At 35.7% G+C, this 14,985-nt stretch overlaps 1 protein-coding gene across 1 annotated transcript in view; it reads right to left on the bottom strand.

The window, feature by feature from the left end:
- PLXDC2 (plexin domain containing 2) overlaps positions 1–14,985 on the bottom strand; it is a 407,678-nt gene that overhangs the window by 183,341 nt on the left and 209,352 nt on the right. Inside the window, exon 4 of the mRNA XM_060006184.1 lies at positions 8,888–8,957. Coding sequence (XP_059862167.1) covers positions 8,888–8,957 — 70 coding nt within the window. The remainder of the gene's footprint in view (positions 1–8,887; positions 8,958–14,985) is intronic.

The following is a 14,985-nucleotide window of genomic DNA, read 5'->3' as shown; positions in this document are numbered from 1 at the left end:
TTGTGTTTCAATTTTAGAAGTTTCTCAGCCTTTAGTGGGCCTGTGTCTTTGGGCTGTGACCTTCACAAATATTTCTCTAATGAATAGTTTTTTTTCTCTCTGCCACCTACTAAGAACAGTAAACTCTGCTTACAAGAATGTACTGGCATAAAGTTCTGGGAAAAAGTTGCCTTTTGAAGGCATTTTGGAGGAAACTGATAAGTTATCTAAAGAGATTACCATTTAAAAAGAATAACAGGAGAAAAAAAATTATTCAGAGCTGAGCTCAATGACTAAACTTCATAAATAGTATGGTAAATCTTTTGCTATGTATGTTTACCACAATTTTTAAAAATTAAAAGACGTTTCATTTTTATCACTTATACAGTTTTGGTTTATTTTTACTTATTTATTTATATATTTGCAAAATCTAATTGTTCCAAATTCTTTTACTCTATTTTCCTGGAGTAATCTAAAAGTACTATTGATTTTCTCTACAAGCTATTAACTAAAAGATGCTTGTTTTTTAAAGGAGCTGTGGAAATTGATAATAAAACAATTAAAAAGGTTTTTTTCCCCCCATTTTCTTTGCCTTCAGCAGAAACCTCTCATTTAAACAATAATACCAGCAGATAAAATGAAAATCTCTCTGTAGCCTTCAGGCTAGTCAGATCAACAAGGTAATCTAAATCCACCATAATCCTATTAGAAACAGCCAACAAGGGACTTCCCTGGTGGCACAGCGGTTAAGAACCCACCTGCCAATGCAGGGGACACGGGTTCGAGCTCTGGTCTGGGAAGATCCCACATGCTGTGAAGCAACTAACCCCGGGCGCCACAACTACTGAGCCTGCCCTCTAGAGCCCGTGAGCCACCGCAATGAGAAGCCCGAGCACTGCAGCGAAGCGTAGCCCCCGCTTGCTGCAGCTAGAGAAAGCCCACGCACAGCAATGAAGACCCAACTCAGCCAAAAATAAATACATAAATAAATAAATTTAGTTATAAAAATAAAAAAATTTAAAAAAGAAATAGCCAACAAAATATTTATTTAGACCTATTCTTTTTAATAATATGTCTCAGCTCCAGAGCTGTATCAGTTGAAGTCAGAACACAATTTTGAGTTGCTTCCGTATTATACCTACTAGGTTTCTGTGATGTATTAAAAAAAAAAAAATAGGGAAAGATCCTGATAATAAAGGTTAGCAATGACATAACAGGTGCACATAAAGAAATCCGTCTCCTAATTCAAAGGCAAAACATCACAAATAAATTTAACTAAACAAATATTTCATTTTTCCTTTAGGATTGGGTCTTCAATACATTTTCAAGTTGAATTATTAGCAATTAATCGAATCCTTAGTCTATGAAAGGCAACCTAGAGGCACCAGGGGAACGTCCATCTCCATCCCCATCATTTTACCCATAACTAACTTTATGCTTTGATGACTTGTCCTTAAAGTTCTTGTTCTACAAAGGGTAGAATAAGAAGCATAAAGATATGCATGACCTGCTGATCATAATAATGCCTGTTACCCAGTTATGACCCATAATATCACAATTAGAGAAACATTTCAAGATTCTTCTGCCATGTGTTAACAAAATTGCTAAACTTTGTAAGACTTTCAGATACAGTCACAGCATTGGGAGGCCTTTAGAGGAGATTCTGCAGTGTACTTAGAGATGACAGATATACCCATGCTGAGAAAGAGGATATCCCAGGTCATCTAAACACTCTTATACCTCCCAGTCATGAATGGATGAGCCAGACTTTAAAAGGCGATAATGAAGAATTAAGTCCCTAAACACCCCCTGAGCTATGGATCATGCCATCAAAGGAAACAACAGACAAACTAACAAGCAAGCACAGCTTTACAGAAAATGTATTTTGAAAAGGAATAAAAGAGAAAAAAAAATACATATAAAAAAGGAGAGTAATAATAATATATGCTGTTTTATAGCATTTTCTATGAAATAGGTATTAATAACACATATTACTTCGTTAACTCTTGACAAAAATCCTTATGAACTAGGAACTTTCATTATGCTATCTTACAGATTGGGAAACTGAGGTGGGAGAGATTAAGTAATTTACTGAAGATCACAATAGCTATGACTGGTGTTACTTATGAAGACCCACATTCTGATTCAAGAGTCTACTTATCTTAATCTAGATACCAGCCTGCTTCTCGAAGAAAATGAATTTCATTTGCTGGCTTCTGTAGGAATAGAACTCTTTTGAACTTATTCCTGAAATGTCCAGAGTCCAAAGTCAATCCTGCCTCACTGAGTATCTTTCTCCCCTTTCCAGGATTGGACAATGTTAGAACAGTTGCTGTACTTTGTTACTTTACTAGCGTCACCTAGACTCCTTTTGTTTTCAGTGATGTAATGTATTTGAGTGATGTATTTGAGCATCTATGTAATACTATTATTTATCTGAATTACTGATGCAGTGACTAGGAAAGGAGGAAAGCTAAGTATTCGCGAATGTTTCAAACAAAGCCTGGGTCCACAAAAGGCTAAACGGTGCTTTCCAGAGGAGTGATCGGTAGACTCCTCTGTGGTTGTGATGGTGATGGAAGGGGCTGAGCCTGGAGAATCTGCTTTTTACCCAGACTCTCATTTTGATGGATCAGCATTCCCCCAGTCCTGTCACTAATCATGACTTATCCAGTGTGTACCAATGATCCTCTCTTTTTTGTTTTTCTATAATTGTCCTCCTTTCTACCCACATTTCTGCCTCTGCTATTTTTCATATTGACTCAAGTCTATCTCCTGGGTGACCCCTCTCTGGGTCTCCTGTCGCTCTAATCTCCAGCTACACTTCACCCCCAATCCCAAGGACCCAGTGCTGATGAAATATGACATGTCGCTACACAGGAGAAATAAAAGGGCTTGTGGAATACACAATTCATAAAGCCACAGGGAAATGTAGTAACGCTGGCGAATCTGCTGAATCTACTGTGGGACACTAGACAGTTTGGGGGAGTAAATTATCAAGGAGGACAGGTGAGATGAACTTTCAGAAGGTATATCCAGAGAATCACTCAGACATAGCAAAGCATACATCACATAACTTAACTTTCTCTCCAGGAATCTTTGAGACTTGAGTTTGTTACTTTAAATTAGTGAACCAAATTGGAATGGATTTACTTTTGTCCAGCATCTATTCCTTCAGTACTTCCCGTCATGTATCAGATCTCCAGATACATATAATAATATAATGATAATACAAAATAATTCCATTTACCTTTTCACTAGATTCAGAAGGTTAATGGAAGCAATCAAGTTCTGTTATATGAGGTTATATACTTGAAAGACGGTGAGGTTGGTATTTATAAATCAATCATCATGAGTAATAACTAACTCTCTTCTGCTGTTAAAAAGCCTTTTATAACTGTTATTAATCACGTACCTCTAAAAAGCATGAAATATTATTTGGGACCACAATTAAAATATTGCTATTTGAAAGCAAAAATAAAAATGAAGCTGGAAGATTTGGTAATATACTTCCTCAAAACCCAATCAAAATAATATGCAGTATTTTTTTAACCTCTCTTATTGGCGACTTAAAGGGGCGGGGGAAAACAAGTGATTATTGACAAGATATAGGAAATTAGTCTAAATTTGAATTTAAGATACCATAGCTCAAAGAGTAACTTATTTTTTCCCTTGAGAGGAGTACTAGTAGACTAGGAGGCATGGGAAGAAAGGAGACACAGTTGTTCCTCAGTCTCCAGGACACACCCCCTACCCCCATACCAAAATCCCTGGATGCTCAAGTCCCTTATATAACATGGTGTAGTATTTGCGCATAACCTACACATATCCTCCCACATACTTTAAATTAACTCTAGGTTGTATAATACTTAATACAATGTAAATGATATGTAAATAGTTGTGAATACAATGTAAATACTATGTTTAGTTGCCAGCTCATAGCAAATTCAAGTTTTGCTTCTTGGAAGTTTCCAAAAATGTTTTTTTCCAAATATTTTTAATCCGCAGTTGGTTGAATCCCTGGACATGGTACCCACGGATATGGAGGGCCGACTGTATATATTTACTTTTGTATGTTTGAGCTTTTTTAGTGCCATGTATTAATTTTTCAGATATTAAACACTGATTACTTAGTGAACATTTTACATTTTATTAGTTTTCATGGGGCAAACAAAATAAAATAGAACTAAAATTGACATCTTACAGAGTGCTGTATGTCAATTATATCAAACTGGAAAAAGAAAAGATGTGTGTGAAGTAGGCTTCTCAATAAAACTTTTCATATCCTGACAAAAAAATCTAAATCTCCAACTAGAAATTCACGTAGAAAGGAAAGGAGGAAATCCTTCACATAACCAAGGTTAAGTAATACCTGTTCATTATTATCCTTTTAATTCACGTCATCTTTGATTCCTAATCTCATGTGAAACTTGCTTAAAATTCCACACACTATTTTAATCTTGAATCAGCATCTGTCTACATACTTAAAATTTGAGGGCCAGAATTATCTGGATAATGTCAACTTTTCTCTCTCCCATTATAACAGGCACCATTTACCACCCTCTCCCACCTCCCATTTTCCTCTCATCTTATTTATATGTAGTGCCCCTGATGGACTCATGAGAAAAATATTATTACTAGTGATGGTTGCAAGAATTAAAAAATCAAATCCTCACACATAAATCTACTTTTTGAAGCTTTTAAAAGATCACTTTAGCAGCCTAAAATTCAAAAAGAATCAAAGTATTCATATGGAAAGGTAATAAAAGGCAGTGTGATATGCAAACAACACAACTTAGTGGTACGTTTAATGGAAGTATCTGTACAAAATGCACGGAGGACTAGTTTTTTAATGCCTGGAATATTTGTATTCTGACGTATTTTTAAAATAGAAAGATGAAAGAATGCTTTCAGATTCTGCTGCCAGTGAACCAAAAAATAAGATGGTGTTTCCAATTCATTGTGTACATTACTTGTATGGATGACTGAAGCTTTTGAAAATTAAAATGCTTAATAAGCAAAGATTCATTTTTGCAGTTTATAAATAAATGACCGGATATTTGATTTTTATTTACATTTTAACTAGAAACTTAATTTTACTCACAATGAAATATATATGTATATATATTATACATACACACACAATGATGGGTCACAGTAAATTATGCATATATCTGTATTTTTAAACTACTCTCTGTTTTGAAATGGTATTGATCCTAGCAATAACACAAGACATTGTCTAAGTTCATTTTAGTCAAAATTAGTGTCTATGTGGAGAGAGAGAGATTTTAAGGAGGCATGGGAAATGCAGAAGCGGTGAGGTAGGAATGAAGGGAATTGTGATTTAAAATATGCGCTTTAACATTTCACTTTCTTTATCTTAAATCCAACGTAGAAACAGGTTCAAGAGGAATTTGCAGACACATTCAAAGAGAACTGACAGTCAATAGAATATCTCTGTTCATTTCAGTTTCATAGAAACCAATGTGTTCCTACTTAAAAATCCCAGTCCCTGGTCTATTTGCAATGGCCTTCAGTCAACTTTATTTAATCTGACTTCTGGTTTCCATTTTTCTTCCAAGCCTTTCACGGTTAATAACTTTTTCAAGATTTGTAAGATGATGAACATTTGTCAGGTAGGTTTATCTGCTTATAACACCTAGTTAATCAGAAGAGATCTGTTGAAAATCTATGATTCAGAAGTCCTCTTCCAAGCTGTTCTTAGCTTTACTCACCTGTGTCCTAATGAATCCTTTTGGCTGAAAACTTTGCAAACACAATGATCAGACAACTCAAATGATGTGCCCTTCACTGGCTTCAGGCACTATAATCTATGTAGAAGTATTGAAAACCTTGCTTCTTTCTTTGACTGTAACTGCCTAACCTTACCCTGTCCTCCACTGCCAGATTAGGCCAGATCTGTTCTTTACTCAAAGAAACCCAGTACTTACTGGATATCATCCAAGTGTCTAAAGTTCAAAGTATTTTACATCACTCTTCCCATCTCCCCTTCACTAGACTCTTACTCTGAGTCTCCATTCAAGATAAACAGATTTACTTGACAGACCTCCAAATATGCTCAGTATGGGCTCAGCACTGTCACTTATCTCAGCATCCCCTTGTCTAGAATGTCCCTTCCCTCTTCACCTCTTTTCAACCTGCTTCTTTGCCTGCTAGAATTCCACCATCCTTTAAGGCCAACGTCAAATGTTAGCCCTTTCACAAACCTGTTCTTGATTCACCCAATAAGAATGATCTCCTCTTGGAGCAACTTTCTGCTCCTCCAGTACTCACAGTCAGCCTTGTCTTATTGCTTAGTCATATACTCCTTCCTCTTAGATTCTAAGCTCCTGGAGGAACAACAGTTTATTCTTCTCTGTACAAACCAAAGTATCATGTACTGTGTCTTTCACACAGTAGGGGCTCAACAAATACTGATTGAATAAATAAACAATGGAAGTGTAGACAAGCTATTTATTTAGCTGAAAACTTTTACAGGAGATTCTGGTTCCATTTTGGAGAAACCCAGGTCAATGTCTAAATTATCTCAGTTGTGCCTCTCTAAACAGGGTATAGATTTATATATGCAAGTGCCATACTAGCATTTCTTAAGCAAAAAATAAAAAAGGTTTCTTTACATTAGTGTCTTCTTCAAAGAAGATAGAGATCATTCAAGACACCAGATTTTTCACTTACTCTGAGGATCTTTTCAAAGAAAAATGGTACTTTGAAGCAGTAAACATGATATAGCCATCTGTTTGGGTTTTTTCCTACCAACTCAGCTAAGGGAAACCTTACTTCATATTGGCTGAATCACTGACAAGACTTTTAAACATAAAACGATTTGAGAAACAGAAAATGCAAAGCTGCCCATATTTTCACCACTGTGTGTACAGACTTTGAACAAATGTGATTAATAATTCACTTTTAAAAATTCAGTGGAACACCGGTAACCTAAGTGTCAGAAAACATGCCTAATATTCATGTTATAAGATAACCATGCTCATATCGTACTTTAAAGATGTGAGCGGATGTGAGGTAATCCACGGCTTATAGGGGCAATCTTTCAATTTACCTTTCTTCTTTCCATTCAGTCTTTCAACACATTAATTAAAATGTCTATTAAATGCCTGGCACTATACTAGCACAAAAATACATGGTGAGCTCATAAAGACATGGTCCTTGTGTAAATTTTACTTACATATAGTCCTTTTTTTACACAAAATGTAATAGTTTCTGAACTGAAGCCATTGTTTTTCCCTAAAACCAGCTCTTCTGCTTAGAGTTGTAAATTTTGCTAATAGCATCATTTCTCTCCTTTCGTTTGAAGCCTCAGAATCAGCAAGGCCCTCAATATTTGTCACACAAACTACTGCAATATTCTTCCTATTATGTGTACTAACTTCAGTTTTTTATACTTTAAATCATCACAAAATATCTTGGTTCAGCTGCTTACATTTATTACTTATCTAATTAAGGACTCTTGAGGCAGTTATAAAATTGTCCCAAACTACTTTTCACATCTTAATATTTTTTGTAAAGCTACACCCAGCTTCATTCAAACTCAATTATTTACTATCTCAAACATATTCCACCAATTTCCTCTTCTGTATAGTATTTATTCAAGATATTCTTCCCTGTGGCCTACTCTTCCCTCCCTACATAATCACAGAAATTATAACTTCCTTCAAGAAATATCTTAAATAATAATTTCTCTATAAAGTCTTAAAGGATTCTCACAGATGTTTACAAATATCTACAAATAAGATGTTTTCAAAATACAAATATCATCATTTGTATTTTCTAAGGAACTCCCACATTCTGCTTCACTTTGTCTAATAGTCCACTAGGCTACACAATCCTAAGGCAGAGGTAGCTTTATTTACCAGTGTTCAGAGGCGGTACTCAGAACTTTTATTTGCTTATTGGTATTTCTGATTACAAATCTTCTTCTGAATCCTACATATCTTCTAAGTCTTATGCTGAAATATGGTAATAGCGACCAACATGGTTCCCATACCAAGCAGAAGACCAATAATAAAACCCAGTGAAGGAAAGGGGCTCTGATCTGTGGTGCTTTAGGCTTGGGCCATCCACAGACTTTTCATCACATCTATGGATTTCTTTTAGCTTGCTTCTTTACTTACTCTTCCATTTTTTATGTTTTTCTCTCATTCTTCTACTTTCTCTATCACTCCATGTTAGGCAAGCAGCGATATTCTCCGGCATTTTGCTTATTTCTGCTAGTAGCAATCAAGGATTAAATTTTTCTCACTCCTGGGATATACTATAAAAAATGATAATTGCCTTTCTAGGCTATTGCTAATCTCTAAACTAACCTCCAAAGTTTGTGGAGAAAAATAAAATGAAGAGAATTCAAACTGAATTTCAGTGTTTATTTTTTAAACTCAAATGAGTTGTCAGTCAACTTAGGTGGCATTAAAGGGGGGAAAAAAACCAATCAAATAACTAAAGTTAATATAATGTGGTTTTGAATGTGAATGTATATATTGATATATAAATAAATTTATATCGATCAACTATATAAATTAAAAGAAAATGAAAATACTTCCATAGCTTTCTTAAGCACCTTTTCTTTCTAAGCTCTGTTCGCTTTCATGCAGTGAAAGCATGGAAATCATTTTCCATATTATCAAAAAAGAAATAAAACTTGGAACGAAAGCAGAGATGAATCTAGGCTGAAAATTACTATAACTACATTTTTTTCTGCAGAAAAGTTTTCCCAATAGCTATATTCTTTCTTAGGTTTTATTTATACCCATGACTTTGTGATATAAGACAATGGTTTTCCCAATAAATGTCCCTTTTGAAATATGGAGTAAATTAAAAATAGTAACTGTAGTGAAACTGTAGATAATTTAGAGTGAATGGGTAGAAAACCACTTACCCCCAGTTGCCACAGTGATTTCACGTAGGAAATGGCCATAAAATGGAAAATCGAAGGACAGATTCACTCTCTGCAAGGAACAACAACCAGAAAAGAAAATCAATAATGTGCATAATAGTAAATGTAAAATGAAGAGCCTTCTACCTAAAAAAAATGATGCTTCTACTTTGCACCACTATTATTGTAGTGGACTATTAGAACCTGAATCTTGGATGGAAAGAAAGATTTTTTCCCCTGGTAATTAAATGTTTAAAGTATGTGAAAAGAATAAAGTTTTGCTGTTGTGGTCTGTTGATCTGTTCTTCAGTTACAAAGGGAATCTAGAAGTTTCAACTCTGAATCAAGCTATTCTCTTTAACATCACCACTGCCTCTCAGTTGTCCACTACAAAGTAGGTCAGCCATCACGATAATCTTAGGGTTCTTTTTAGTTTGATTAATCTTCTCCAAAATAGTAGAGCATGTTATCTGTCAAGTTTCACTGAATTTAAAAATATATATATTTATTTTACAAAATTATATATTCAATTTATCTTCTGTACATCCCAGAACAAAAGGCAATTTTACGGAACAAGATATTTTGCACCTACAGATCTAGACCTGCAGATATTTTTATTTTTAAGATACGATAAACTCCCCAGATTCAGTATACAGATGACCCCTAAACAACAAGGGTTTGAACTGCGTTGGCCAGTTCCACTTATGAGGCATTTTTTTCCCAATAAATATAGTATCTGTGTTTTCATTTTACAGATCTTTAAATTATCAAAGTGTTGAGAAAACTTTGATTAGAGATCACCATATATTAAATCAAAAGAACTAGGGTTTGAGTCCTGATTCTATCCAGCCCTTGGGTGAGTCATTTGTCAATTTCCTTATTTTTGAGGCAGAGATACCAGTGTGTGGATTTTCAAATGTGCGGGGACTGGCAGCCCTAGCCCCCAGTGTTGTTCAAGGGTCAACCATTTTATGTCCACTTTTAAAAGCACAGAATCAAAGAATAAAAAATTCTGGTTACTAGAAAGCTACTTTTACTTTGTAGAGAGGAAAACTGGAGAGACTTAGGAAGAAAGTTCATAAATTTTGCCCCTCTTTTTTCTAAAAAGGGATCTGAAGCTTTGGATATATATATTTATAATATATCTTTATATATATCTTTATATAGATAGATAGTAAGATAAAAACAAGACACAACAAAGCAAAACAAAGAAAAAGAAACCCTAGATTTTGTGTATGTTTGAAATGATATGAACCAGATATATTATTATTAGGCAAGAAACAAGAAACACAGGGAGCTATAACAAAGAGCTATAGCTATAGCTCTAGCTATAACAAAGAGCTATAACAAACAAACAAACAGGGAGTTATAACAAAGCTATAAAACAGGTTAGCTGAAATAAAAGGATCCATAGAGAAATTAATTGGCTGATTTAGAGCCTAACAGCATGTACAAACTACCTATAGTAAAAGGTTATTATGTTAAAATTCAACAATTTCTATATCATATCTCTCCCAATATACAAATTTAAAAAAAAGAGAATTATACATAGCTAGATTAAATTTAGCTCTTTCCAATTGTACAAATGATTGCTTTTTTATATCCATCAGAGATTTCTAATGACTTATTTGGCATGATATTAATCATTCAAAATTTACAGTGACTTTCCATTAGGTTTTTTTTCTTTCCTTTTTAATGAAAGCTGCATCTTCAGAAAGGGTTTATCTTCATTTTTATTTTATGCTGACTAATGGGAACAACAAAATCTATTTTCACTGCACTAACTGAAATGAGTGGTTACTAATAACCCTAACATAAAAGCTTCAGTGGCAAAATCATATATCGCAAAGAAAAGGTCAGACATAATTTTATAAAGGCACTTGCTGTAGTACACTGTTCTCCATCATTCTGATTTATTTCCACACTCATGTGCAAATCGGTAAAATTTACAGCCCTTTGGCATTCTCACTTCCAGAATAAGAGTTTGGTTTAAACATCTATCACTAACATATCAAAGATGAACCAGAGGAATATGACAATTTCTCAGCCACAACAAATGTTTAAATATTTTAGAATAAAATTGAGATAAACAAATATATAAGTTAAAGACTGTTTTTGAGAAGTAAATAAGTTCTCAAGGAAAAATTGCTGATATATTATCCTGAAGCACAACATCAATGATTGAAATGTTTCCCTGTTTAAATGACCAGATACCTTAGTTATCACCATGGTCTGCTTCACACTAATAATGGCAATGACAATTTAGAAAGGTGTTACCTTCTCAATAGTTGTGAAATCTACCCATTTCTCTCCAGGTACTACTGACACCCTTCTCCAAGTATAGATCACTTTTTTTTTTTTTTTTTTTTTGCGGTACGCGGGCCTCTCACCGCCGTGGCCTCTCCCGTTGCGGAGCACAGGCTCCGGACGCACAGGCTCAGCGTCCATGGCTCACGGGCCCAGCCGCTCGGCAGCACGTGGGATCCTCCCAGACCGGGGCACGAACCCGAGTACCCTGCATCAGCAGGCGGACACCCAACCACTGCGCCAGCAGGGAAGCCTAGTATAGATCACTTTTAGCGTAATAACTTGCTCACAGGTGTCTTGGCTCCATTTTCCCTGGAATTCATTCTCCATACTATCTAGCATATCACTCCCCCACTTCAAATCATTCAATCTAGAATCCCATTGACCCTGGAATCATGCCAAAATAGTGAAAACGAGTTCTAAGACCCACCACTAACTGGTCTCTCCTACCTTAAGATTCTCCCTTCATATTTTCTGTTCAGGCCAGCCTTCTAGAATAACTTTTAGTTCCTTGAAACTGCCACCCTTAACCCTGGGCTCTGGTACTTCAACATGATGTCTCTTCTGACTGAAATGGTCTCTCAACCTTGGCTGGTCATGGCGCCCACGTTCTTTGGCTTAGTTTGGTTGGTACTCCAAACCTGACATAAGGACTTGGAGCAGATCATTTGTTTGGAAGGTGATCCTAGGAAGCATTTGCTAAAGGAGGTGGGAAAAGTGAGACAAGGAAAAGAGAAAAACTAGTAACAGCTATTGGTTGTGTTACCACTATAGCCAGGTCTCCCCTTGGAGACCTTCTGAGAAAGAGTGGGGGGAAAATATGCCTCAGAATCATCTCATTGGAGGTTAGGAGGCTGGGCTACTTATCCATCAACGCCTATCTTCTGTCGATCAAAGGTGCTCCTGTGGGCAGATGAATCCTCCCTTCCCCAGGATTACCCTTGCTTACCCTCAGGCAGAGAGAAGAGCCACAGCACTTGATCTGAGGAGTTGCTAGTATATTAGAAGCTGCCTCCCACAGCTTCAAGTGAACTCAGGGAGGCAGAAGGGATATGGGGCAAAGCATCAAGAGGCACCGCGAAGTGTCACATCCTCAGAGTCCTACCGTGACTTCTTAGCCCGTTAGGCTTCCTACTGTATCTCACCTAGCATTCTCTCTATATACATGCACACGTGAAACAACCGCATGGGGTTCAGATTTTAACTGCTTCAAAGTGAAACTCGGCATCAGGGTGGTTAAGAATGGCCCAAGTGGGAAACCAAAATTTAAACCCAGATTTGAAAGACAACAAAGACAATGCTCTTAATTACTGAGCTATTGAAAATAAAGTGATAAGAAGTGTCACACTTAAAGGCAAATTTTTGAAAATTATCATCCCTCCTTAAAACACATACAAACACAGACACACACACACACACTCAAACACACACACACACACACACAAACTACTGAAACATAAACAAAAATCATTAAGCACTAGAATTTCGAAGGGCTTTAAGCTAATTTATTATATATTCAGTATAATTACCCTCTGGGTAATTGGATCATTATTTTATCTCAGTACGGTATATAAAACAGGCATGGGCAGGGAGCTAAAGGAAAGTTTTATTTGTTCATTCATTCATTCATGCAGTCAGAAATCATTTATTCAACACCTTATATGTACCAGGCACTTAATCAGGGTCTGAGCATCATACAGTAAGTCCCACCCAGTTTCTTCCTTCAAGGAGATCAGAAGATGGTGCAGGAGAGCAACATGGAAGGATAAACAAGTAGGACCAGGCAGGGTCAGAGTAAGGACCCAGAGAGAACACCTAACCCAGAGGAGATGGCATTGAAACTCTTTAAAAGGAATCACCAGAAGCTAGTCAGATGAGACCTGAAGGCATGGGAGTGGAAGGGATTGTGAAAATATATGTAGAAAGTAAAACTGGAAGGATCGTGATTAGTTGTACATAAAAGCTGGGAGTGGGGAAGAGCTGTCTAGAATGTAGGGCAGGTTTCTAGCTGGGTGACTGGTGGACCATAATCCACCAACTGAATTGATGAATACAGGAAGAAGAGCTATTTTGGTTAGGTGTGAGAAGGCTTGCTGTGTCACTAATTAATTACATATCCTTTAACTATATAATTAAAAAAAAACCCCAAATTGTAAATGCCACAAAGGACCCTTCTGAAATCAAAAAGGCTAACAGAACCCTGGACATTGTCACAAAAAGCCACTGTAAACAAAAAAAGAAACGTAATTTTGAAATTTAGTTGACTTAATTGATGTACAGGACAGAAACGAATGTTTTCCTATCTTGGATCTCATCCCATAAGAAATATCTAATGTAAAAGGAAGAAGCATTTCGGAAAATTGTCATGTGAAGACACAATAAATTAATTAACAGGGCGAAATATAAAATGAAAACTCAGAAGTGAAATTTTAACAAGCATGTGTGGCATAAATAAAATCAATTTGAATTTGCTAATTCCTTACACTCTGCAGAAAGGAGGGGTATCATAATTTTGAGACAAGCATAGGAAGTATCACAGGGGGGAGAAGAAATTTATGAAGCATGCTTTGAAAAGTTTGCAGAAGCATATAGATAGGTTCCAGGTGGTGTGTTGCAAATTTATGGCAGGTACAGCCATGTATGACTGTGACTTTTAAAACCACATCATGCTCCCTCACAGCATGCCCCGCGGAATCACTGCTGGGAACAGACTATCAGAGGCAATTAGGGCCATACTCAGGGATCTCTAAGTACGTCCCCACCTCTTACTGCCTCTTTTACATATTTTTCTTATGCCTATCGCCATCCGGCTTCTGACTAATTATTATGATTTCTGCTAATTCTTTCTTAATGACACAAGAATTATAAACCTATGTAAACACTATTCCAGGTTTACTTGTTTGCCTATTTCTCAGTGGTATTACAAAGATAAATTAATTAGTCAATGCTTGTAAGACCTTGAAGACAGAAACTATTAGGTTAAGAATCTGGAGTGGGCACATTTATAATCCTAAAAGCCATTTAAAAGGTCATTAATAAAAACTGCCTTTTGTTTTAAGATAGCTTCTTATTTACAGTAATAAGGTTATACTTTTCTGGTTCCCCCAGCCTTGATTTCATCTTTATAAAGTATAGTCTTGATGAAAGCAGCTTGTGGGAAAAATATTAGTAGTAACTACTCTTTTAGGAACTGCTGATCTCTTGAGTTCATGAGAGCAAAGGGTCCAGAGAATATGGGCAGTATCCATTTATTTAAGAATAAATTCATGGATTAATCATTAATTTCTATACATATATTTTAACATTCTATTTTTAATCATTCAAATCATTTCATGTTTGCAGGTCACATGTTTGTATCTTGAAGCTGTCACATAGGTGGGATGATGATGGTGATGATGATGATTGACAAAGTGAGATTTGTGTTATTTTTTCCAAAGACAATTTCAAAAGTTAGACGGAGTCAGTTTGTTTATTTATGTCAAATATTAACCTTGAGAGGAAATGAAAATTTTAAGAAAAGATACTTTTTGTTTTATTTACATAGATATTTCTAGTGATACTGGCTTTCATCGAAATACCTGAATAAATTATCTTATTTCCAGTAATATTTATATCCCTAATAAATAAAAATGATTGAATAATCCTTATTAGATAACTTTTTATATATAACTATGAATAAATTTAATTTCTTAATTGGGATGTGACATATTCTTCCATAATGCACAAAACATTCTTGAACCTGAATAAGGTCCACATAAAATTCATTCACCTATAAATGCTTAGAACAGATTATT

This window comes from Delphinus delphis, chromosome 2 (assembly GCF_949987515.2).
Source record: "Delphinus delphis chromosome 2, mDelDel1.2, whole genome shotgun sequence".
Lineage (NCBI taxonomy): Eukaryota > Metazoa > Chordata > Mammalia > Artiodactyla > Delphinidae > Delphinus > Delphinus delphis.
This window is presented reverse-complemented; position numbering and strand designations above follow the sequence as displayed.